Below are 27,500 nucleotides of genomic sequence, written 5' to 3'. Positions count from 1 at the left end.
AGGGCAAAATCAAAAAACATTTTGTACATATAATTACACAAAAAATTTATAGTTTATAAACATGATTACATATAATTAAATGGGTCTTTGTTGAGCGCCTGTTGGACTTATCTTCATTGTGCTATTGAGAGAAGGCAAAGAAAATTAAACTCAAACATGTGCAACTATTCCAAAATCACAAAAATGATTTGAAAACCAGTATAATCAATGCCAGAAAAACATTAGTTTAAAGATAAGACGGCTGCTTTGATCAAAATTGACTTTTTTATAACAGAACAGCAACCCATTAAAAATGAGACTAAGCTACAAGATGAGTGAAATAAGATTAAAATGTTGCGATGATAAAAAACACTGTTACTTTTTTAAAGCAAAGTTTATCAAAATCACGAAAGCCAATAGCCATTCACTGCAGTTCTTAAAGAAGACCATTAGTGTTCAATAGGAAGCCACTGTGACCCGTAATTGTCAAGATTCTAGCATACAACAACAAAAGAACGACACTTCTACGCAAAAGTCAAAACATAACAATCATGAGTAATTTTCGTTTTATAAAACGGTATCGAACCCTTTAAAACCATAATCATTTCAATAAGAAAGAATAATATATTAATTCCAAAAAACCATTTCCTTAATTGAAAAAGCAGTGACTAAATAACATTTAATTCACTCAAAAAAAATTCAGCTCTTCAGCTGAGATTAAACTAAATTAAAAACAAAAAAATGCAAAGACAGAAACGAAAAGCTTTCAACTAAAAATACGAGATAAGTTAAACTGTAGGCCCGTAGGATGGCAAAGAAAACTGTCAACAGTGAGTGCAAGTTATATAAAGGCAAAAGAACAACTAATGAAGAACTAACGGAAAATCAAATTCGGGAACAAGTTTACACAAACACTGTGTTGAAGCCCTAATAACAATGAGCTTTTAAGTGAAAATATATAATATGTTCAATTGCCTCTTTTTCACTTGAATGGTATCTCTCATTAACTGGATTTGAATAAATTCCGTTGTAAAAATATTTTAATAATAGCCATTAATGAAACAAAATTTCAAAAAAAAGCTCCCTTCACGATTCGAAAATTTTTTATTGTAAAAAAAACTTCGAGTAGACAAGAATTAGGTTTGAATAAAACTGCCTGTTCTTAAGGAACGCGAATCATTCAACTTGTTAGCGACAAAATTATTTTGACAAAAAAGTCGAGAATTCAAGTTGATGATTTTTGCACGGTAAAAAAATGTATTTTGTCAAAAAAAAAAAAGATTAAACATAGTGATGATTTTGATTTTAAAAAATTTTTTTAAAAGAGTTGACAAGTTTTTACTTGCAGAAATTTTTCAAAATGCAGAATTTTTTCAAATTGCAGAATATTGGAGAAAAACGGAAAAATTAAACTTTTTTGGATTGCGTGATTATATTGTTAGCAGTTGATAGCTTTGTCCGTCCAGCAAACTTTAAAAAAAATGTACTATGGAGGCAAATAATGGCTTATCTTTGATGAAGTCAAGCTGAATATTGAAAAATTTAGCCTAATTTTGTCAGTCAAATTTTTGGTTGAAACACTTTGTAAACATTTTTTTTCTTTGAAAATAGAACCGCAGTTTGCAAAAAGTTCATCACAAAAACTTTTTACAAGGTGCCTTTTTAATCATATTTTGTCTGTCCTTTTCAAAATCCTCATCAGATTAAACTTAAAGTTTAAATCGCAAAAGTCAATGTTTTGAGTGAGGTAAGTAACGTTTGATTACAATCTGATTATCCAATGGACGTAACAAATTTTCCAGATAGAGGAGGAATTGAAAAACACCGTTGCCGAGAGAATTAATTCAGAACATTTGACATTTTCAGTGTTGCTGTGTGAAAAAACAAAAACGATAGAAGAGCGCCAGAAGACTAAACGAAGAACATATGAAGACACGTCTTCACTTACAATCCGAAGAATTTATATGTCTTACAACCTGAAAATTATCATTCGTACAGCAACATCAATTCAAGTCTACAAAGCTCTTGTACTTATATGACCAAAACTAAAAAAGATAAAGGTTTTAATGCGAGTATTAGTTTTTTTAGGAAAAACTAAAAATACCAACAGCGACTAAAAAAGTGGCCCTTTGGAACTTTAGAAACCGTAATCATTACAGAAACCTTGCTTTAAGCAATATCAAACCAAAGCAAAAGCAAAAAGTTTTTGCCAGAAATCAGTGTCCCAAACAACAAAATTGATAGCTATTAACTGATCATGAAGTACGTCTATTTAAATGGGTTGTCTTTACTTTCATTGTGTTATACTGTTAGAGGACACAAAAACTAAACTGAATTATGTGCAGCTATTCCAAAAACAAAATATTAAAGTAAAGCCATTAGAATCAAAAACAAATAAATATTAGTTGAAACAATTAACGGCTGTTTTTATCAAGATTATAACATAAATCCGAATTGTCACAATTGAGACCAAGCCACAAAGTGACAGAGATAAGATTAAAAAGTTGCAATGTTCAAAGAAATTGATGTATTTTAATTAAAGTTAATCAAAGTAAAAAAAAACCTTAGCCATTGACTGTAATCCGTAAAAAAGTTCACTGATACTCGATAGGAATCAATTGAGAATTGTGACTAACCAGATTATATCAAACAACTACAGCAGAACGAAAATTACATGCAAAAATCAAAGGAACTATATACTCAAATGGGTTTTTTTGTTGATTCAATTTTGGCCGATCGATATATTCATTGCAGAGAAATGTGAGTGATATCATTAAAAAGCTCATTCAGCTTAGAATTTAAAACTGAAACAATTTTTTTGAATTTCTTTTTTTTCGAGTAGTTATTGAGGATTGAAGTTCTGTGTGAACACGAGATATTCTGTTCACTTTTAGTGTAATTTCTCTTCGTATTAAGTACTTTTTATAAAAAATATTAATTCAAACTTAAATTTCAGCCGCAAACTGAACCATTTCTGAGTTCCTAATAGAAGAAAGACGATAACAAGATTAGTTCCGTTTTCATAGAGAAGTTTAATATCAGAAAAATTCGATTTCTATTTGAGAGCTCTTTTTTAGAAAACTTTTCACATTTTTTTGTTTTCTTGAGTCCCCTAGAGACTAGTCCATTTTCATATAGAGATTCCGCTAATTACAAACTTGATTTACTGTCTATTGAAACCCAATGAACAAAATAATTAGTTTTCAAGGAATCGCTTCTATTTTTTGGCTTTGACTTTGAGTTTTCGTTATTTTAAATGAAAATTTGATTTTCCTTTTGAGGTTTTACTATAATTTAGGAGTCCTCTGGATTAGGGACTGGCAGAATCATTGACTAAATGGGGAATAGGGGTTTCGTTGAGCGTTATGAGAACCTATATAGAGCTTTGAGTGGACAGCTAATGGCTGTTAAGACTTTAAAAAATTGTTTTCCGTGAAATTTTTTTAACATTAACCGGTCACAAGCACTTTTTCGTGAATTCTAAGTCAGTCTCATTAATAACAGGACCCATTTCCTTTATAACGCAACCAAAAGTAATCTAGTTAGCGGTTTTGTCTTCTAACTTTTGGTGTTGTGACTTCGATGCACGAGTTTTCGTAATTTTTTTAAAAATTATTTGGAATTTCTTTTCGTAATTATGGTTCCTTTCGGAATCTTAGTTAAAAATCGGAGTTAAAAAAGAGGTTCAATGGATCATACATACAGTTTTCAGAGAAAGGCTTATGTTTTAAATGGCTTCGACACTTTCTTCTCGCACTTTCCTACATTATTTTTGGATTTTCCTGTATTTGCAGTCGTTTTCATAGTCATTGACTTATTGTATTATCTCATTGATGACATATGAATGACAAAAATCCTTGCCGTCTAATGGACTCATAACTCAGCGTATTTATTAGCTTTCGTTGACTGCTAATGAAATTAATGTTGTTGATACTATGGTATTCTCAAAACTTTCGTGGTTTTAATGTATTTGTTCATGTCTGTTGATTTATACGAGTCAAAAAGTTAAAAAAAAGAAACCAAACGTTGAAAAAAATTGAAAGTAAAACAATTTTTTTAATTCATTTTTTAATGGCTTCGACACTTTTCTCGCTCAACTTTTTTTGAATTTATGGTTCTTGACTGTTTCTTTTGGATCTTTATGTAGCCGTAAAATGGTGACCGGTCTCTTAAGCTTGTAATTGAGGATTGAATGAATGATTATACCCAAAGAAGTCAGTTTATAAGGAATAGTCTTAAAGTTTATAACTTTATACATTTTAAAAAATTTTAAGGAGTTTTCAATTTTTTCGGTTTATGTTGTTCTTTTCGTCAACCTGAAAGTTATTCTCTTTACTGAGAGTTCCCATATAATTTCTTGTATTTCAAAAATTGAAATGATTTTCGACTTTACGAAGTAACTGTTGTTTTGTTTGTAGGTCAATGTGCGTTTTCATATAAAGTTATGTGAGTTGTGTATTTGTGTTTCTCTTTCTTTATCACAATAGCGTAATAACAGATCCCAATGATTTTAAAATGTGGCCCAATTGAACTTATTTTTTTCACTCAGAATAATTTTAGCGTAATAATATTCTAAGTGGAAATTCAGATAAAAAACCTAACATTCATGTAATAGCTAATGATTTTAATGATTTCACTGATTTGTGGTTTCGCAATGTTTGTAATTAGTTGTTCGTAATCTTTTTTAGTTTTTCTGCATCTTCTGTCCGCTTTTATGGCTTAGTCTAACCAATGTCATGTCCTACTGATTTTGATTTGACTTTTTAGGAAATTTATCAAGAACAATTTTGTTCAAAGCTAATTATTTTTAACACTTTTGAAATTATTTGGTTTAAAAAATTTTGATTGATTCTTGAATTTCGCCTCATTATTTCTTCTTTTCGTCAACTTGTTACTTAGTCTCATTAAGAAACAATCCCATCTGCTGTGTAGTTAGAAGAAAGAAAATTTGTGTAGTTAGGGTTTTGTCTGATTGTAATTTGAGGTTGTTACTAGATGCTTTTAAATTTAGATATGAGTTTTTGCCGTGAAAATTTTGCTATTGTTTTTGTTGTTGTGGTTGTTGCTGTTGTTGTTGTTGTTTTCTCGTAATCTTTTTGATGGCAGATCTCGTTGTAATGTCATTATTTAATTCAATTATTAGTTGGTTGTGTAACGATTTTTTTAAACTCAAACATCTATTTTTGAATATCTTTTTATCAAAAGACATTTAAGTCAAAAAATGTAGATGAGCGCGGGTCGCAACATCATATGCGAACGCACATTAATGAGCCTCCTTGTTTGTCATAGATTCTCAAGCATGCAATCTGATTTTTTCCACAAAAATATTGCATTCAGATTAATTAGCTACTGTTTTAGCTCCAGAGGGTGTTGGAGCTGGCGCAACTGTCACGGGAGAATTCAAATTTGAACTGACTCAGGGCAGCGATGTTTGCTATCTAGGGTAATATTTCAATAAATGCTTCTTTCTCAAATTGGTCATCAATCTTCACGTCCGATTCAGTTCAAATAGGTCAAGTGAAAATAAAATCATCGATTTTCGATATTTTCAAGTGTAAATATGGATATGCCAAGTTTAACAAAAAATGAAAAAAATGCTGCTTTTATTATAGATTCTGAAAAATTTTGTCCTGCTTCGTGTTTTCTTACCTTAGGGGAAATGATTTTGTTTTCTTTCTGGTGGATGGGTCCTTGAGTAGGTCAGCAAAACCGTAAAGGGCATCAAAGGGCATCAAGATGAAGAATTTGAACTGACGAATGTGATATCTGCAATTGAGTACAATATTGCATCAAAAACCAATCTCAAATTCAGTTATCTTTGTGTGCCTATATGACTATACCCGCATTAAATTGAGAGGCTTTGAATGCTTAATGATTGTTTTTCAGAAACGTTAAGACTTAGAAGTTATGACTAATGAGAAAATTGCTTTTATAATGTGAAAAAAAAAATGTTTTTAGAACTAGGCGCGGCCCGCTTGGCACAGACTTCGAATGTGAGTACCTTCACCCACCTTCCAAGACCAGAATTCAAGTATCCAGACTTTTCCAAACCGAAAGTGCTTTTGTTCAAACCTTTGATATACGAACGTTCCTGGTTTTCTGTCAAGCGTTCAGATTTTATTATGTTCACAAACATTTCGTGCATTTGTGTCAGCTTTTCAAAATTTTGTGTGTAAATTCGTGCAGTCTAAATCCCAAAGGCACGCTTATCGCAATGATGCCATTTTTCATGCGTTTATGTCCGTCTTTTGTAATATTTTTGAGCTTCCACCAGGTTTTTGTGCGCTCAAACAAAACTCCTAGGCTTTCAATTTCATTGTAGTGCGCAATCTGTCTTTAAAATGTTTTGAGATGATTCGAGACTATGTAATTTTGACGCCCACCGCCCATTTGCTTTGGGTTAAGTTTCTGGCGTGCGCATACTTGATTATAGTCTGAATCCTTAGCCTGGACATTGCAAAACTATAGTCTATTTCAGGTTTTGTACAGATGAACACAAAACACACACATATTTGAAGACATCTTTTAAAAGACAACCAACATTTTGATTTCTTGGAAGTTTCTGTTATGAATGATTACATGTGAACTTGGTTTACATGAGTGTGTCTATAGTGTTTGTCAGATCATGGCTGCTGTGTGTTTGCGTAAGAGTCTTGTTTACATGTCATTTTTAATGATATCCGGCCTATTTGTTGTGATAAACTTATTAAATAGACATCTCCCTTTTTTCTATTTGTGATTCCAGATTGAATGTGCTAGAGGACTGGATCATATTATCTTTAAAGTCTCACAAACTCTAGCATTTGTGGGTGCACACTAAAAAAGTTAAGGTAAATTTACCTTAACGGAGTTAAGGTAAAACTACCTTAAATTTTTTAACTTTCTTTTGTAACTTTCTGTTGTAAAATTACCGAAAAAGTTAGGCCTGCATAACAAAAACAAACACGTCTCTAATAGTCCTCTTTGAGCATGAACAGGTCAACTAAACATTTCAAAAAAACTGATCCAAAAACCCAAACTTTTTTTCAAGGTGAAAATTGTAAACGACCAATAATGTCAGCCTTCTCATCCTTTAAAAATTTTTCTATAGCAGAAGGTACCCCTACTTACGGTAACATGTGGCCAAATTTAAAAACATGTGTTCAAAATTTGTTTGCTTAAAATCAATTTTTTTCTCGAGAAGAAAGATTCATATCAAATTTACCACCGACAATGTATTTGAAAAAATTTTCACGAAAGTATGATAAATGATCGTTCTAATTGTTCATTCTGTCCACGATAAATTAAGGTGGAGCAACCTGAACTTTTACCTGAACAAATCTTAATTTAGCTTAAAATTTTACCAAAGCTTTTGAGGTAATTTTACCTAAAATCAAATTTATTTACCTTAAAAGTTCAAGTTAAAATTAAGGTGTTTTTAAGGTGAATTTCAGGTATTTTAAGGTATTTTTACGGTAAGTTTCGGTAAAGTCTTTAGATAAGTTTCGGTAGTTTTACCTTAACTGTTCAAGCGTGTTTTTCAAGTAAATTTGAGGTATGTTCAGGACAAAAATCAAATGGTGCAATCTTAGTTTTCCAGGTAATTTTCAAGTAAGTTTAAGTTAAGTCAAGGTAAGTTCAGGTAAAGCCAAATTCCCTGAACCTTTCAGGTAAATTAAGATGTTCTTTCAGGTAAATTTATCAGAACTTTTTTAGTGTGTGACATACTTTTCTATTCTATGCTTATCTATTCTATACTATTCAGGTTTTTTTTGCTACTCATTGCAGCTAGCTGTTTATCTCGTGTCTACAATTATAAAAGCGGGAAATTCACTTGACAGATCTATAAGAACACATATAGAGGAAGGATAAGCGGAGTGAGACTCAATCCTGCAACCAAAAACTCAACCAAGAATCACCTTTATTGGTTTTATGAGGGAGAGTTGAACAGAGCGACAGAAACATTTGTCTGCCACGACGTCATCACCATTTCGATAACTGCCTTCAAAAGCAACAACGAGACAACATATTGTGTTGTTGAGCTGAATGGTTGCACTGACCTTTTCTGTTGCAAGTGTCTAAATGATCGGCAGCAGTTCGTGACTATGTGACCAGGCCTTCAGTGTTGTGGTGTTTTGAAATCTGCGTTTCGGCTGTTTAAGAAGTCAATGAAGCAAGTGTCACTAGAAAGCCAAAACTGGATAGCGGAGATACGAAGCGACCTCGATAAAAACGATATCTTCCGTGCATGGACCTTTTCCACTGTTTCATGGCTGAACGAAGGGTAAAGTCTCAAATAAACAATTCATCTAGCAAACTGCTCTAAGACCGCTAAAAGAGATATTGGACCGTTTTGAGGCAACAGCACAGCAAAACTTGGAGAACGAAGAAGAGCTAAGAAGAACAAAAACATCTTCGTTGACCATGCTGATGAAAAGGAAAATTTTGAAGAAGAGTTAGATGAAAACGGTTTCCGATGACAAAAATATGTTTGAAAATGTAAATAAAATAAAATATGCAGACCAAAACAGACAGAAGCCCTAAAGATTGTGAAGCTGCGAGAATTGGTCTAAAAAGCAACAAACTGGAAAGCAAAAATAGCAGAGACTACATGTATCAGGAAAGAGGAAACAACCTAACGAAAGTGAGAACACGCAAAGGAGCTCCTCTGGAAAGAAATTCCTACTTTAGTTTACAAATAAAACAATAATCATTCAAAAGTTTGACGAATTGAGAACAAAAATAGACAAGAGTTGGGACAACCTCGACATCATTGCAATTAACGACACAAAATCAAAAAACTTTGTGATTGCAACGCAGTGTGGCTCCACTTGGAAGTATAAAGCTTGATAGGAAGAACATTAGTTCGAATTCCAACGAACGTGGACCGGTGATATAACTTTGTGATAACATTCAATATTTGAACCATTAAGTTCACAAAATTTATAATAAAAAGCAGCAAATTGAACTAAGACTCACTGAAAACTCCTACGTGTCACTTCTGTACACAGAAGTCCCGAATCGTTTAAGGAAAACAAACCAGCACTCAACAATTAACTAAAAATCTATTGGAACCTATAGCACGTTTAAATTTTTTTTTCGGCATTTTTAATTACCCAAAAAATGAATAGAACGATCATGACACCCTCTCAGATCAGATAACGAAACAAGCAATTTTTTGATAGCTTTCAATGAAAAAATTTAAAGCTACGCGTCAATGAAACAAGTGGAAAAATTTTCTTGCTAGATCATTTGTTTCTTTTTTTCATGGATGCCTCATTTGAGCCAACAAAACTTGAGTGCCTTTGGGCCAAAGCGACCATAGGCTGGTAAAAGCGGAGTTGGCAATCAATGAATCGAAAACAACAAAAACACGGGCAATTTCAAAACAATTGGTATTGGAAACCTCCGCAACTGCTTGAAAGAGAAACTTTCTCTTATCAAAAAGCAAAGCATCGAAACAAACTGGCCAATTTTTAATTCAGTAGTTATGAAGGTAACGTAACGTTGCGTACCTTTGGTCACATTAATGAGGGGCAGAAAGAGCAGTAAAATTTTGAGCATTGAGTCTGCAAATGTAGAAATGAAAAGAGTGCATGTAAACTATATTGCAATGAGAAAACTGAAAAGAGTTTCAAGAGTACGCAAAGAAAAAAATGCAAAGAAAAAACCGCAAAAAAATGAGTAAATACTTGAAAGCAGCTTCTAAAAATTGAAGAACAGGTGGCATTGGAGTCGAAGAGTGAAGCGAAACTTTTCTGGAGTTAGCTCAATAAAACATCCAAAAAGTTGAAAACGTCTGTCGCCTGGAGATAAAAACAGTAATTTTAACAGAAACAGACAACGAGAAAGCAGAAACTCTAGCTTGTTTCCTTGCTTCACGGAAGAACCTCAAGAGACCTGGTCTGTCGAAACAGAAATAACTACCAACATCCCAGATAACATCGAGTGACAAAGCCAACAGGTAGAGGACGCGTTGTCGCAAAGAGATGATTTGAAGGCAACTGGAGTATACTGAACATCAGCAAAAATCCTCAAGGAGTATAAGTCCAAAATAAATCAATTACTGCGGAAAAGTTTCAGAGAGACTTGGAAAAATGGTGTCCTACTATCAAACTGGAAAACGGCCAACATTTCAGCAGTAAGTAAAATGTGTTAAAAAACTGTCAACTACTACTGAGCATCCAGCGTGAAATCATCATGTCGCAGAGTAATGGAGAATTTTTTGCGGCGCCAACTAACGAATTACACAAATGGGTAATTTTAAAATCAGCAGAGGACATTTTGGTATACTGGACAAAAGATCCACTGTCAATCAGCACCCCGAATTCCTTGATGAGTGGACAGCCGCAGTTGATGACGGAAGGCAATTTGATGTCGTTTTTATTGACTTCAGAAAAACCATTGACACAGTGACTCACATTTTTTTCGGATACCTAACCTGCTGAGATTTTCTGGCATTATGATAAAAAGTATCGGAAGTTTCCTACTGGATTGATAACAACGAGTTATAAATATCAAATCGTGTTCGAAGTTGACAAATGTGAGAAGCCCAATTCCTCATGGTCCCGACATGGGGCCTGTTTTGTGTATCCTCCACATCAACTTGCTGTTGCAAACAAACTCCTCATATCTCTACTTATTCGTCGTTTATGCTAAAATTTTTCGAATAATCAATTCATCAGACAAAGCCACAGCACAGCCAAAATTATCTGGATAAAATTTCAGAGTTGCCAGAGACGAGCTTGTACAAAAATTACCCGATGACAATCCCGTCAAAACAATTAAAACATCGGATATAATTTTTGCATAAGCACAAGATCTTAGGGGTATTGCAGACAGTTGTCTGACATTTGAAGAGAACCTCCTAACAAAAAAACAACGCAAGCTAATGCAGTTCTGACACTCATTAAACAATAAAATAAAAGAGTTTACTCCGAAAGAGTTTGTTTAGCTTTGTACAGCTCTGGTTCAACTTCAGCCTGGTTGTGTGGAAGATTTTTGGATCTCATGACTGAAAAAGCCTAACAACTCAATAGAACAGTGCAAAAGAGGGCAAAAAGGCTTTTTACGGCGGATTGCTTTTCTAGCTTATGAGGTAAAAATGGGAGAGCTCAATCCTCCTACCATGAAATATAGGAGAGAGAGAAGTCAAATGACAGACGTATTCAAGATATCAACAAAGAAGATAGAATCCGAAGTTTGCGAAGGACTGTTAGAATGGTATACTAGAGCGAGCAGAAGTGAACATCAACTGTTAATGCAAAGGCCTAGACTTGAAATGAGGAGAAAAATATTACCGTAAATCCTCGAAAGAATGCAGTGAAGCAACCGAAGAAGTCATTGGAACCAATATTGTGGACATAACCTAAAGTACATTAGACGAACATTGGGTTTCCGAAAAATTCAAAACTTCCTTCTGATGGGGAAAAACTCGCCGCGTCGACAGAGTTGGATGCCTGAAGATCAGAAACCTTGCATTGAAATTAACTCAAATAAATCTGAGATTTAGAAAACAGTTCAATAGCTATTTTTTGTACGCAATTAACTTTCTAATTAATGTTTTGTGAAAATAACAGAGTCTTAATAATTTCTCCTTGCTCTGCTTTGCACAGAAAAGACCTTATTGCTTGTTTTCTGAACCAGCTAATCCTTGCAATCTTTTTGTTGTCAGTTGTTAGGAAGGGACCACCTTAAACAGCTAACAGCATTATAGCTAGTCTGAGCTTATTGAATTTGACATCATTGGAAGTTGTGAAACAACACCAAAAAAACATATCTGCGATTGGAACGCAATGTGGCTCCACTTGGAAGTATAAAGCTTCATAGGAAGAACATTAGTTCGAATTCCAAGGGACGTGAACTGGTGATTTAACTTTGTGATAATATTCAATATTTGAACCATTAAGTTCACAAAATTTATAATAAAAAGCAGCAAATTGAACTAAAACTCACTGAAAACTCCTATATGTCACTTCTGTACACAGAAGTCCCGAATCATATAAGGAAAACAAACCAGCACTCAACAATAAACTAAAATCTATTGGAACCTATTTTAACATTTTTTTGGCATTTTTAATTACCCAAAAATTGAATAGAAGTATCATACAACCCTCTCAGATGAGAAAACGAAACAAGGAATTTTTTGATAGCTTTCAATGAAAAACTCTAAAGCTACGCGTCAATGAATCAACTAGAAAAGTTTTCCTGCCAGATCATTTTGTTTCTTTTTTTCACTGATGCCTCATTTGAGCCAACAAAATTTGAAAAAGAGTGCTTCTGGGCGAAAGTGACCATAGGCTTGTAAAAGCGGAGTTGGCGATCATTGAATTGAAAACAAAAAACACGCGTAATTTCACAACAATTGGTTTTGGAAACCTCCGCAACTGCTTTAAACAGGAACTTTCTCCTAAAAAAAGCAAAACATCAAAACAAACTGGCCAATTTTCAATTCAGTAGTTATGAAGGTAACATAGCGTTGCGTACTTTTGGTCAAAATAATCAGAGCGCAGAAAAACCAGAAAAATCTTTGTGCGCTGAGACAGTAAATGCAGAAAAGAAAAAATACCTGTAAACTATATTGCAAAGACGAAACTGAAAACAGTTCCAAATACCAAGCAAAGCAACAAAAATGCGCTAGCATGTTTCTTCGCTTCATTGTTCACAAAAAACCGCCAAGGACCTGGTCTATCGAAGCGAAAATAACCACCAACATCTCAGACGACATCGAGTTGGAAAACCAATAGGTATGTGATTTCTTTTTCGGAAATAGATGCTGCAAATGCTACTGGAGTAGACGGAATACCTGCAAAAATCCTTAAGGAGTATAGCTTCAAAGTAAGTTATTTACTGCGGCATATTGTCGGAGAGTCGTGAGAAACAGGTTACCTAACGTCAAACAGGAAAAAGGCCAACATTTTAGCCGGAGTGAAATGGGTCAAAAAATTGTCAGAGCAACTACCGACCAGTCAGCGAGACATCAAAATGTTGGAAAGCGATGGAAGAGTTTTTGCGACGTCACATAATGAATTACATAAACGGTAATAATAAAATAAGCAGCTGGCAAATTAGCTTTATGGACACAAAATCCACTGCGAAACAGCACCACGAATTCATTGATGAGTGTACAGCTGCAGTTGATGAGAGAAGGCAAATTGATGGCGTTTTTCTTGACTTCGGAAAAACATTCGACACAATGACTCAACTAAACTTCTTTAGATACTTTATCTCGTAAGAGTTTCTGGCTTTACGACAGAAGGAATCGAAAATTCCTTACTGGATAGATAACAACGATTTATCAATACTGGATCTTGTCCGAAGTTGACAAATGAGAGAAGCGCATTTCCTCGAGGTCCCAACTTTGGGTTTTTTATTTGCCACATCAACTTAATGTCGCGAACAAACTCCTCAGACCTGTACCTGTTCGCCAATTTTGCTAAAATTTTTCGATTAATCATTTCACCACACAACGCCCAACCACAGCAAAATGATCTAGATAAGCTACCAGAGTGGCCAGAGAAGAGTTTGTAGAAAGATAACCCAAAAAAATTGTCTGTCGATAACAATGTCGTCAAAACAATTTAAGCATCGGATATAATTATTGCATAAACACAAGATCTTAGGGATAGTACAGACAGTTGTCTAACATTTGAAGAGAGCATTCTAACAAAAGAAAAACGAAAAATAATGCGGTCGTGGCACCCATTAAATATATTTTAAAAGATTGACCCGGAAATTAATTGTTTAACTTTACACAACACTGGTTCAACCTCTTCCTGAATTCTGATTATGCCACAGATTTTTGTATCCCACGACTGAAAAAGCATAACAATTTCATAAATGACGCAAACGTGGGCAACAAGTCTTGTACGACTAGTTGCTTCTCTAACTTTCGGGGCAAGACTGGGGCACCTCATTTCTCCTACCATGAAACATGGGAGGAAGACAGGTCGAATGACTCAGGTAATTAAGATGTTAACAAAGAAGATATAATCCGAAGTTTGCGAAGGACTGTTAGAAAGGTATACTAGAGCGAGCAAAAGGGAAAATCAACTGTTAATGCAAAGGCCTAGACTGGAAATGAGGAGAAAAATTTTACCCTAAATCGCCAAAAGTATGGAATAATATACCCAAAGTGTTAATCAGAACGAATAGTGTGGACACTATTCAAGTGTGGACACTAACAGTACATTAGACCAACATTGGGTTTCCGAAAAATTCAAAACTTCATTTTGATAGGGAAATAACCCGCCGAAGAGATAGTTGATCTACAGAGGCGGATGCTTGAAGCTCAGAAACCTTGCATTAAACTGAACTTAACTAAATCTGAGAACTGTAAAAATGTTCCATAGTTTTTTTGTACACAATTAACATTCTAATTACTGTTTCGTAAAAGTAACAGAGTCTAAACGAAATCTCCTTGCTCTGCTTTGCAAAGTCAATACCTTATTGCTTCTTTTCTGAATCAGTTATTTCGCGCAATTTTAATGTTGTCAGTTGTTAGGAAGAGACCACCTCAAACGGCTAAAAGCATTGACGCTTGTTTCAACATACCAAACTTGACATCATTGCAAGTACTGAAACAAAACCAAAAAGTTCTATTTGCGAATGGAACCCAGTGTGTCTCCAATTGAAATTATAAAAACTGCTAGGGAAATTATGTGTCCGATTTCCGATGGACGTCGACCGATGATTTTTCTTTATGATAACATTCAAAGTAGGAACCATCACAAAGACCATCACGAAAACCGTATCAGAAAGACGATAAGTGAGGTTATTCACCCCTTGGTTCACAAATTTCAATTTGATCTACTTCCCATGGACTGGGCCAGATGCGGTTGTAAGAAGTTGATTGGAATGAATAATTGCGAATATACTTCCGAGAAGAACAAGAAAAAAACAGATTATACTAGCTTGAAACCCTTCAAAGCACAATCTGAAAAGGGTGCTCAGGCGCTGCGTAGATTTGCAAGATTTGACCGCGAACTCAACGATACCACAAAAAACCGCGAACTCGATCTGACCACGAAATAACGCGAGCACGATTTGACCACGAAAGACAGCGAACTTAACATTACGATGTGGGCGATTTGTCAATTACTGATAGCTGGGAAAATGCATTGCTGCAGCTAAGACTCAGTATTCAGAGGTGGGATATATAACCAGTATATCACTGGTAGAACGGTGATCTAATTTGGGAGGAAGTGCGTGAAACTTTTCGGAAAACACATCCAGCCATCGCACCAAAACCAGAAATGAATGACGATATCAAACAAGTGAATCACGAAGTGATCCAAAACAAAACAGAACGAAGTGATGTAAAATCAACCAGCAATTGTTGCAGAAGAAGCAAACGACATTAACAATGATGAGCATGGGCGATATCCGTAAAGAATCCGAAAAATTTTCGCCAGAAAAAAATGCAAAAACAATTATGTTTTCCATGACAAACATTTCCGGATACGATACTGATGCAATAACCCTGAAAGCAATGTAATCACACGGTAAAAAATTTATTTTGAAGGCATGAATTAGCATCATATATTGAATTAGGTTACGTTAGCCAGCGAATTACAATCAGTACTAATCCTATCGGTGAGAACCTAGCCTCTAAAATATAAATAGGGGTTGTTCTGATTTTCGAAATTACTTTTTTCGGTTACCTTGTCTTGCCGTTTCCTCTTATCGTGCTTGATAAAACTCCCTTCCCCGTATGTACACATTCTGCAAAACTTTCTTGTATAATGGCTGAATTGCTTCATACCTAGTTGTTTCATTCAAGAAGGTCGACTCGAATCAGGGTGCTCTTCATTCACGGTGTTTGCAGTTTCAACTTTCAAATCTGGGAGAGAGTTTGTGTCTTTTTCATAACTTCCAAAAATCGACATCAATCATATACAATGTGGAAAACTTAAAACTGTGCAGGATGATACCTAACAATGGAAGCCAACTACAATGGCGCTCTTGCACTTCAACAGTTGTCACGGAGGGTTAGGGAGACTTAACTGGAAACCGAGTATCACCAATTTTAACAGCTGCTCAATGAACGAATGTTGTTGTTTAGCAATCAACCAAATGATGTTCAGGAGGCGACAAGGCACGTAGGAGAAGTTACCGTTTTACTGATGTAGCGAGTGGCATTTGACCATGGTCCCACGTTGTAGGCTGTGCGCTAAAAAATTTCTCTATGTTCGGTTTTAAAAAATAAAAGGTATCAATGGACATTGAGCAACTTGCTTGTCAACAAAATCAAGAAATGGAAGCAGATGAGCTATTGGATATGCAGAATAACCCAAGCATATCGATACTGCCTGAAACTCAAATTGAACATCAGGATGAATGCAAAGAAATAATTCCGGATTTGAAGGACACGTTTCTGGGGCTTGCCACACATAACTTATATATACTCAGTGATTGCCCGGTTCCTCTACTTAAAGTAATACTACCAGCAAACTTTGTCTCAAAGACGAAACAAACATGATGGTTCTCGGCAAATAGCAGGTGTGAGATGTCAGCAAATTACGATTTCGGACTAGTTAAAAGCACTGACCTTATATCTAATGGGCTTCACTTCCTTTTCTAACTAAAATTTCCTTTTCATAACACCTACGCTAACCAATGAGAAGAGAAGGGTGGCAACTGTTTAGGGTTTTCAGGGAAAATAATTTGTAGTCCCTCCTACGAAGAAGATTTTCGGACTACTGGAAAGCTTTAAAATTGTTAATTGCCATGAAGCAGGTAGACTTTGATTCTACAAGGAACCGGTTGCTTTAGGAGGATCAGCTATATTCTTAGCAGTCTGTCTTTCTTACAAGAAGACTGAAGAAAAACTGTGTTGACAGAAGACAGTTCCCTTGCTGGTCAAACCATCGGCTTACTAAATGACGTCTTTGATGTTTCTTCTAAGTTGGAAGGATACAATTATCACGTTCATAACGTGACCTTGAATACCCGAGCAGGCAAAAAACCTGCCTCCAGGGTTTTTTAGTGCAATCACCTTGCAACGGTTATCTGAGATCCCACAGTGTTGGTATGAAATTTCTTCCATAACACAAAAAGTGCCGTTTTCATACAGGAAAGATAACAAAAATTGCACTAATTGGCAATCTACGCGAAATGTTTGATCACTTGGAGAATAAGTTGTTTTGTAACAGCCCACGAAAAGATCTTTGAAATCAGAAAAAAAATTCTTCAAATTGACACTAAAGCATCTACTTCAAATGGTGCAATCCTTCATTAGGGACCAGGAGATACAACTTGAGGGATACAGCAGGAAGCTTATGCAATAGGGGCTAATTCAATTCCTCGTTTATTTAGTTTTATTTTCCTCGCTATTTTGTGAGTTGTTTCGGAGCTGCTCGCGGCACTAAAAGATTTTGGGAAATTTTGCCGGATTTTCTTGAGAAAAAATAAACAAGAGTACCCAGCGGTGGAAAGTGTAACTTTTTTAATGTTCGGTAATATGTGGCCATACTTACGGTAACATGTGGCCAAATTTAAAAACATGTGTTCAAAATTTGTTTGCTTAAAATCAATTTTTTTCTCGAGCAGAAAGATTCATATCAAATTTACCACCGACAATGTATTTGAAAAAATTTTCACGAAAGTTTGATAAATGATCGTTCTAATTGTTCATTCTGTCCACGATAAATTGAGGTGGCGCAACCTGAACTTTTACCTGAACAAATCTTAATTTACCTTAAAATTTTACCAAAGCTTTTGAGGTAATTTTACCTGCAATCAAATTTATTTACCTTAAAAGTTCAAGTTAAAATTAAGGTGTTTTTAAGGTGAATTTCAGGTATTTTAAGGTATTTTTACGGTAAGTTTCGGTAAAGTCTTAAGATAAGTTTCGGTAGTTTTACCTTAACTGTTCAAGCGTGTTTTTCAGGTAAGTTTGAGGTATGTTCAGGAGAAAAATCAAATGGTGCAATCTTAGTTTTTCAGGTAATTTTCAAGTAAGTTTAAGTTAAGTCAAGGTAAGTTCAGGTAAGGCCAAATTCCCTGAACCTTTCAGGTAAATTAAGATGTTCTTTCAGGTAAATTTAATCAGAACTTTTTTAGTGTGTGAAGACATACTATTCTATTCTATGCTTATCTATTCTATATTATTCAGGTTTTTGTACTGCTAATTGGAGCTAGCTGTTTATCTCGTGTCTATAATTATAAAAGAGGGAAATTCACTTGACAGATCTATAAGAACACATATAGAGGAAAGATAAGCGGAGTGAGACGCTGAAAGCAATGTAATCGCACGGTAAAAAGTTTATTTTGAAGGCATGAATTAGCATCATATATTGAAGTAGGTTACGTTAGCCAGCGAATTACAATCAGTACTAATCCTATCGGTGAGAACCTAGCCTCTAAAATATAAATAGGATTTGTTTTGATTTTGGAAATTACTTTTTTCGGTTACCTTGTCTTGCCGTTTCCTCTTATCGTGCTTGATAAAACTCCCTTCCCCGTATGTACACATGCTACAAAACTTTCTTGTATAATGGCTGAATTGCTTCATACCTAGTTGTTTCATTCAAGAAGGTCGACTCGAAGCAGGGTGCTCTTCTTTCACGGTGTTTGCAGTTTCAACTTTCAAATCTGGGAGAGAGTTCGTGTCTTTTTCATAACTTCCAAAAATCGACATCAATCATATACAATGTGGAAAACTTAAAACTGTGCAGGATGATACCTAACAATGGAAGCCAACTACAATGGCGCTCTTGCACTTCAACAGATGTCACGGAGGGTTAGGGAGACTTAACTGGAAACCGAGTATCACCAATTTTAACAGCTGCTCAATGAACGAATGTTGTTGTTTAGCAATCAACCAAATGATGTTCAGGAGGCGACAAGGCACGTAGGAGAAGTTACCGTTTGACTGATGTAGCGAGCGGCATTTGACCATGGTCCCACGTTGTAGGCTGTGCGCTAAAAAATTTCTCTATGTTCGTTTTTAAAAAATAAAAGGTATCAATGTACATTGAGCAACTTGCTTGTCAACAAAATCAAGAAATGGAAGCAGATGAGCTATTGGATATGCAGAATAACCCAAGCATATCCATATTGCCCGAAACTCAAATTGAACATCAGGATTATGCAAAGAAATAATTCCGGATTTGAAGGACACGTTTCTGGGGCTTGCCACACATAACTTATATATACTCAGTGATTGCCCGGTTCCTCTACTTAAAGTAATACTAGCAGCAAACTTTGTCTCAAAGACGAAACAAACATGATGATTCTCGGCAAATAGCAGGTGTGAGATGTCAGCAAATTACGATTTCGGACTAGTTAAAAGCACTGACCTTATATCTAATGGGCTTCACTTCCTTTTCTAAATAAAATTTCCTTTTCATAACACCTACGCTAACCACTGAGCAGAGAAAGGTGGCAACTGTTTAGGGTTTTCAGGGAAAATAATTTGTAGTCCCTCCTACGAAGAAGACTTTCGGACTAAAGTGTTAATTGCCATGAAGCAGGTAGACTTTGATTCTACAAGGAACCGGTTGCTTTAGGAGGATCAGCTATATTCTTAGCAGTCTGTCTTTCTTACAAGAAGACTGAAGAAAAACTGTGTTGACAGAAGACAGTTCCCTTGCTGGTCAAACCATCGGCTTACTAAATGACGTCTTTGATGTTTCTTCTAAGTTGGAAGGATACAATTATCACGTTCATAACGTGACCTTGAATACCCGAGCAGGCAAAAAACCTGCCTCCAGGGTTTTTTAGTGCAATCACCTTGCAACGGTTATCTGAGATTCCACAGTGTTGGTATGAAGTTTCTTCCATAACACAAAAAGTGCCGTTTTCATACCGGAAATATAACAAAAATTGCACTAATTGGCAATCTACGCGAAATGTTTGATCACTTGGAGAATAAGTTGTTTTGTAACAGCCCACGAAAAGATCATTGCAATCAGAAAATAAATTCTTCAAATTGACACTAAAGCATCTACTTCAAATGGTGCAATCCTTCATTAGGGACCAGGAGATACAACTTGAGGGATACAGCAGGAAGCTTATGCAATAGGGGCTAATTCAATTCCTCGTTTATTTAGTTTTATTTTCCTCGCTATTTTGTGAGTTGTTTCGGAGCTGCTCGCGGCACTAAAAGATTTTGGGAAATTTTACCGGATTTTCTTGAGAAAAAATAAACAAGAGTACCCAGCGGTGGAAAGTGTAACTTTTTTAATGTTCAATTGAGCCTTTTTTGAACGCCAATATTGTAATTTTTGCCCTGTCAATAATGTGAAAATGTAACAAAACAAAAAAGAAACTTGAAAAAAGGGCCAATATCTAAAAATTTAAAAAAAACTTGTGTTTTCTAGTAGTGTCAAAGCCAAAAAACCATAACATAACGCGTAAAACCGCAAAAATTAAAATTTATTTCGGTAGAAAGAAGGGAAGAAGAAACATTCTTTCTTTGCAAACATTTTTAAAAGTCACAACGACCATAATCTTTCGAGTAAAAAACATAGATACATTATTTTGGAACTTCGCAGGAAACCATATGGACCTATCAACAGTGTTTATTGATGTGAATTGTTCTGTTGTTTAATTAACATAAAAAGCTCAATTTTTTTAAAAAAAAAAGACCGACTGATTACAATCCAAAATATTTTTTCAAATAAGTAACAGTCCAATATTGGACCAAAACCATCCCTGCTGTTGCTGTTCGTCCATTTAGAACACTCAGTTGTTTCTAATGCTTAAGATGAAGATAATTTGTAACTTAAAAGATCAAAAATTATTACTGGGTTTTTGATAAACATAGAGTAAAGTTAGCAAAAAACGGCAAAACTTTGAATCTAAACTACTCGCAATGGAAGTGGAAGTAAAACTGGCTCCGTTTGTAGTTTACAAAGGTTGTGCTTGTTGTTTTTGGGTTGTGTACCTCCGGCAAATTTAATCAAATTGGACTAAAGAATTTTTTTCGGGAAATTTTTGATGAAAAAACCTGAACTTTGAAATATATAGCCAAATTTTTAGCCAGAAAACCTAAATCAAAAGAGTCAACAATACTTTTTTGTCTCTAAAATTAAATTCAACAGTACTATTGTAAACAATTTTAACAATTTTTAGGAAAATTGACGAATTTTTAGGCGCAATTCCGGAAAATGTGAATTAAAAACAACGGAAATCCGTCTATTGTTCACAAAACTTCAAACCTTGATTACTCCTTGTAAAATACGAAATTCAAAAAAACTTTATTTCCATATTCTACGCTGGAGGGGCTTTTTAATGATACCACTCACAACTCTTTACGATGAATATATCGATCGGTCAAAATTTTCTGAACAAAAAACCCATTTGAGTATATAGTTCCTCCCCCCTCAAGAGGCTCAAGAGGGGTCGGAACAAAAAAGACCATACTCGACATATAAATGCTATGAGAAGGACATGTGCAAACCAACGAAAAGTCATTCTCTCGACGCTAATTATGACGCTAGACGGTACGGTTTTATAGTCAATTTTAGTCAATTTTATTTACCCCTTCCCCTGCTACACTTTAAAAGCCTTATGGTCGGCTGAGTCTGGACTTGAAGGGGGTTGGGGTGACGATGAAACGATTCCTTTGTCTTTTAAATGTAAACTCTGTTAGAGTATACACTATAGTAAATAAGTTGTGATCATAAGATGGAGCTTGAAATGATAGCTCAATATAAGAGAGCATATAGTAAGTCTCTCGCAGTGTGGACCACTTGTCTCAGTAGAGAGCACAGGATTGCAATCAATTAAGAGGTTGTGGGGTCGCAACCCGCAAAGGTCCCAAACTTTACTCTCACTATAATGGTGTTGCATATGACATTGAATCAACATAACGAGCAAAGAGTTGCTCTAATAAACTGAAAAACGTTTTAGACTGTGAGAACTCCAGGTACACAGAAGACTGCTCTGTTCACATGCCACACAGCAGCTTCAGTCTCAAGGTCACATTTACAGGAACCCAGACAATCAAAGTGCAAGCAAGACTCGACTCTAAAGCAGGAGAACGTAACTGTCCCTTATTCACATTTGTCGGAGCCAGCACTAAAACTTGCTAACGTGCAGAAGGCACGAGACCTCCCTAGTCGAAAAAAAGAGAACACACATTTTAGTTATGTTTAAATGAACTCACAATAGAAGTTTAGCTGATTTTTTTTCAGATTTAGTACCGGACTTTATATGTCTAATTTCCCAGAACTTGAGCCCTCTGTAAAAAAAAAGGATAATAAATTTTTTGCTAGACTGGTTTTTCCTTAGGTCAATATCTGTTAATGTGGTTTTTTGGGAAGAGATACAAACAGGGGTTCAAAAATGCAGCAGAGAATTGAAATATAGAAAGATTCTCGGGGTGAAGGGGTCAAAATGTGAATCGAAAATTATTGTCTGGGGGATGTACCCTTCCAGATGTGAACTACATGGCCTGGACCCAATTTTTTATGTCGAATCATAGCTACAATACGTCTGGATAAATTGCACAATTTCGGATTATGAGCCAACTATTTTGAATCATAAACATGCAACCCAGTTCGAAGTTTTCCGCTAAGTCCTGACAGTAAAGCCAGGAAAATTACCATTCCCAGTAAATCCATGCCAGGAAAATAACGGGAAACTGTTGTAATTGCTAATTCCTGCCACAAACATCAACTGCCCAGAAGGAAACTAGCAGAAATCTTAAAGTATCTTGAAAGCACCTGGCTTTCCTGTATTTTTTCCGTCTAGGAAAAATAGCAGGAAAATTGGGAAAATGGACAGGCTATGTGCAACCAAAACACAACTCCGATTATATTTCTAGAAATATTTTTAGATTTTCCTATCTAATGAAGACGTTTGAAACAGAAGAAAAATACAGACATGAGACCGAAAAAAATAACTCATTTCACAGGTCGAGGTAGTCATTCAATTTGTTCATGATGAAGCTATTTCAGATCATAGCTGAATTTGCCTTAATGTAAGCCTCTATTCGTTAAAACTCTTCAAAAGAAACATCAGGATCCATAAAGCGACAAAATGATAAACAAAAATGAGGTTTAAATAAATGTCAGGAATGGGAAAAAATGTTTTTTTTTTCGTTCTTCTAATTCTTTGAATGTGTGCAGCAATTAAATCTAAGATACATCTGGGATAGTTTTAATCTTTCTGGTCCCGGTCATCGGATCCCTTCCCTTTTTTTCTACAGTAGCATGTTTTGGGGGATTTGGCGCACCGTTAGCCGGCGTGGCATTGCTATCACTCAGTGAATGCTCATGAGTTCCTTCCTTCTTGCTGTTACTTCCTGGCTTCACTGAGAGAACTCCTTTTCTTTAGGGTTCCAGCTTCTCTGGGTCGCTCGATCTCCACCCCTTTGTGTGCTTTTTTCCTGGCTTTTCTGTTACAGCTGGTGTTTGTTAGGGTCGCAGTTTCTCTGGAACCCTTTTCCATTTCCAGCTTTCGGTCCCTGGAATTTATATCCTGGCTTTATTGGTAATTTCCCAAGACGTTTATCTCGGTTGTCCTGGTAATTTGCCGAGAAGTGTATCTGGATTTTCCTGACATTTTCCTGCTAATTATCCTGAAAATCCTGGTAATTTCCTGGAAATCCCGGTAATTATGTCGAGGTATGGCGAAAGATTGCCATTTCATTGGGCACTTTTTTTGCATAATTGTGCATGATTGAATCATGTCAATTTCTTGTCTGAGCATTTTATCATGGCCATTTCTCGTCAGAATCACAGTCGCACAGATTCGAATCTTCGTACTTTCGATTCTTAGTCGAGAAAGTTCGCACTGTCACGCAGGCTCGAAACATAAACACCTTTACCTTTGCTCGGATTGGTGGTTTGCTCGGCTGCGAAATTATTTGAGTAATGACGACTTTCGTCTGGGCCGTATCATTTATTTTCACTTTAGCTTTTGTAGGTAATTACCACAAAGCCCGCTCTGCTCATTAGTTACGATTTGATACGCAACTTTAATGTCACATGTAACCACGTCCAAAATCGAGTCGCACATAAAGCAAATCCTTGTAAGCGGGAGTTAAGCTCAACATACAGTTTTTAATGCTTTAAAATTTATTCACAAATCAAGACTAGCCAATGTATATTGGGACTTGAACAAATAATTGGCCATCCCTAAAACAAGAATGTCTTAAGACTTCTTCGGGTGATTTGCTGATGAGCGAAGAAAGCCAAAATTGAGCATGAAATTCTTGAATCAAGCAGCAAAATATTTTGAGTCAGTTCAGTTGTGCAAAAAAAGTGAACACTTTTCATTGATTATTTGAGTCCAGCATAGTCTTTTCATATTAATTTTGGGCCGCGCGTTGTCTTTCCGTAAGAAGTGGAAAACTGGGAACTCTTCTATTGTTCACAGAGTTATCTGACGTGAAGAATTGTTGTCTGATTTTTAAAGAGGTGAAATGGGCAAGGAGGGCGTTAAAAACAAGCTAAAATTTTATCTTGGCTAATTATTGTCCATTACAGTGCAGAGGTATACCCCAAAATTTCCGCCTTAGTAAAATTGGCTCGAAAATTAGTTACATAAAACGAACGAAATTAGAAGACGTCCTTTGTATCTTACTTTTCGCAAAAGGGGTTCCACCAATTTTGCGAAATAAAAAAACATTCGGTGCGAAAATTAGGTAACATATCTTGTAGCACGTTTCCGTTCAATTTAGGTATCTATTATTTGCGCGCATTTTGAGCAATAAGCACTTTAATAATGATTTAATTGAAGCCTTCAAAGCTTTAAAGTGGTTTAAATACATGCTACCACAAAAATTGAATTTTTTCCGAAAAATCCCTCGCACATCAAAGACTTTGTATATCAATGTGGGATTGGCCAGTTTTAATAAGTAGTAATAAATAGTACTAATAAGTAGAAATAAGTAGTAATAAAGTACTATAAGTAGTAATAAAGTAGTAGTAAAGTACTACTAGTTGTAATAAGTTAGGCTTAATTAAATAAGTATTAATTAAGTTAGGCTTAATTGCGGATTATACGCGAAATCGAGCTACATTGCTGGCAAAAAATCAATACATAAATGGAGCCGATGCGTGATACAACTCGCGCGAAAAATAGGTTATTAAGTTTGTACTTGTATTCCGCGGCTAAAATTAGGACACTTTTGCGAACACGGGAGACGATATTCCCTTCCATTTTGCCGGTTTCTGCTTAAGTAGCTATTTTCCGCAATATTGTACCACTTTCAATGTATTAACATGGTAAAAACGAACACGAGATACACACATCGGGCATATGTGCCCGTGACGATTTGGGTATACCTCTGCACTGTAATGTCTTGTTTGTTCTAACCATCTTTGAGCTCCTAAACCTGGGTTGTCTTAATTAGAAAAGTGATTTCATTAGACTTGGCGGATCTTTTAGGGGGCACAAACGGGAAAGATCCGACTTGGCAACAATAAAAAAACAGACGAGATATATCACTATTCAGCACTGATTTATTTCAGTTACTATGGTCTCGGCCATCTGTGTGTAAACTTTTAGGAAGATGGTCTATAAAGACAGATAAACTGTTTACAGAATCTCGAGACATTGTTTAATCAAGTACCACTAACGAATTACATTTTCAAATAACGTTCATTACACGGAAAGCAAATGACTGGAATTGAATCAAACTACTTCCTGTTGTTACTTTATCTACAGTCGTTCTTGATAGGTGAGTCTTTTCAAAGTTACGACATAAAGCGAACCATATAAGTGAACAAATAAGAGAACAAAGTGTTATAGGAATTTTCTCTGTAACCTAAGGTAATCAGAATTCACGATGACGCAGGGCTAAAATGTACACAGCTCATACTTTGCTGTTTCAATCATAGGAAGTTGACTCAATTGGCGCAATAAGGATTTTGAATGCTCAAAAATTGTACCATTTACAAAAATGCTCGGTTTTTGAATAGTTGAAATAGAAAACTTGGCTCTTGAAATGAATCAAAATAATTTTAGTAGCATCACCAGTTGCGTTGATTTTGTCGGTTCTCCCTGGTTGGATAATCAAATTGAGCAAAACTAAGTTTTCATTAGTAGCTGTCCCATCAAGTTGCAACGCAAGCGAACGTTGTAAAATCCCTGGGCATACAAATGATCAACGAACTGCTAAAAGTTTCATGCTACAAAATTGAACTTTGATCTTTTGGAATGTTCGATAGCGTTGCAACTCTATGGGACTAACTATCAATTGTCGGGTACAAAATCTACAAAAATTTGCCATGCTCGTATTAGATTTAGCTCGGTTACGGCAACAAGTTTCTCCAAGAAAGATGCATTTTTTGCTCAATTAATGAGTTGCAGTTTACAATTTCAAAAAAAAACTAGCAAACGCTTCACCAAGAAAACCTTTTAATGGAATAGAAGGCTAAAAGATAGGATTTTTGTTTCGTGCCAGCTCCGGCTCCAACCAATATGCCCCTGTTTACAAGGCATAGGTTTTAACGTCTACGCTACCGACGCGTAATTTTGTGTCAATTAACCTATGTAACAGAAAATTTCTCTAAATCGAAATTTTTGGCTTTGCAGAGTTTCATATTTAAGGAGCAGTAAAACTTGTGCAGATAACGAGCTTATACATGGTGTTACATTGAGTTTGAAAACGTTTTTACGATGTTAGGCTGCATAAATGAAGAATTTTAAAACATGCAAAGATTAGGCAGTTAAACATAATGACAGCACTCGAATTATACTAAAAATTTAGAAAAAAAATAACATGAAGGGAAATAAAGACAGTTGCAAGAAAGAAACACAGTAGTGGTTGAAAAAAAAAACATTCGCTATTTTGGAACTAAACAACAGAAACCATTTTTGTCACCAACTCGGGCTCGATCCCGCACACCCTCGCTTACGCTACCGATGCGTGTTGCGTTTGACTATTCCTGTTTCTGAGTAAAATTAGTGTTGCGCAAATTTTGGTATATGGCTTTAATGTCTCGACGCTTTTGACAAGCTTAATCAGCGCAAAACTTGAGCAGATTAGAAGCCAAAATATGACAGAAAGAGAGATTGGAAAGAAAGAATGAGAAGAGAAAACAAAAAAGAAAATGAAAAAACGAAAGAAAAAGCAATCCAAATTCTCAAACTTGTGCTCCAAGAAATTATGCGTTTTAACCGCCTTTAACTGCCTTCAAATAGACTCAAACCCCTGCCCTCTCTTGGCAGTCATTGGTCTTATCCTCTCCGCTAACGATGCCTATGCTTATGGCTATTGACGTTTCAAATGAGCAAGATTTTGGTTAGCAGCTATTTGGTATTTGTCAGCGTGCAAAATGTGATCAAATTAGGAGATAAAAAAATTTCAATATAGCTCATCCCAAAACGCATACATTACGCTAGGCCGCATGTTTAAGGACCGTTAAAACATGTGAGGATTAGAGCTCAAACATTGTGGTACAGAATTTGAGTTAGAATTAATATATGGATGTGATTAAGTTTCAAGTCAAGTGTGAGTTTTTACCAAAATTCTCATTGTTACGTTTTAAAAGCGCAACCTCTATGCTTAATGCTTTTTCTTAGCATCAAAGTTTAACGCTTAAGGTCATGATATTCAATCATTAAGCACATACTGGAGCGTA

At 35.5% G+C, this 27,500-nt stretch overlaps 2 protein-coding genes across 4 annotated transcripts in view; both read left to right on the top strand.

Moving 5' to 3' along the window:
- The window catches only part of LOC142346312 (uncharacterized), a 70,490-nt gene extending 48,308 nt beyond the window's left edge, over nt 1-22,182 (top strand). For 2 of the 3 annotated variants that reach the window (XM_075398840.1, XM_075398839.1), the window contains exons 7-9: nt 5,338-5,422; nt 5,938-5,972; nt 21,817-22,182. In XM_075398840.1, the coding sequence (XP_075254955.1) occupies nt 5,338-5,422; nt 5,938-5,972; nt 21,817-21,998 (302 nt within the window). In that variant the 3' untranslated portion in view covers nt 21,999-22,182. The remainder of the gene's footprint in view (nt 1-5,337; nt 5,423-5,937; nt 5,973-21,816) is intronic. The other variant, XM_075398842.1, reaches the window with a different exon arrangement.
- A 3,323-nt stretch (nt 22,183-25,505) lies between these two features.
- Nucleotides 25,506-27,500, top strand: part of LOC142346154 (sodium/hydrogen exchanger 2-like) — a 36,310-nt gene continuing 34,315 nt past the window's right edge. Inside the window, exon 1 of the mRNA XM_075398663.1 lies at nt 25,506-25,594. Within this exon, the coding sequence (XP_075254778.1) occupies nt 25,534-25,594 (61 nt within the window). The 5' untranslated portion in view covers nt 25,506-25,533. The remainder of the gene's footprint in view (nt 25,595-27,500) is intronic.

The sequence above is a fragment of the Convolutriloba macropyga genome, chromosome 9 (assembly GCF_964194025.1).
Source record: "Convolutriloba macropyga chromosome 9, txConMacr16.3, whole genome shotgun sequence".
In the NCBI taxonomy this organism is placed as follows: Eukaryota; Metazoa; Xenacoelomorpha; order Acoela; family Convolutidae; genus Convolutriloba; species Convolutriloba macropyga.
The sequence above is the reverse complement of the archived record's forward strand: the minus strand, read 5'-3'. Positions and strand labels throughout refer to the sequence as shown.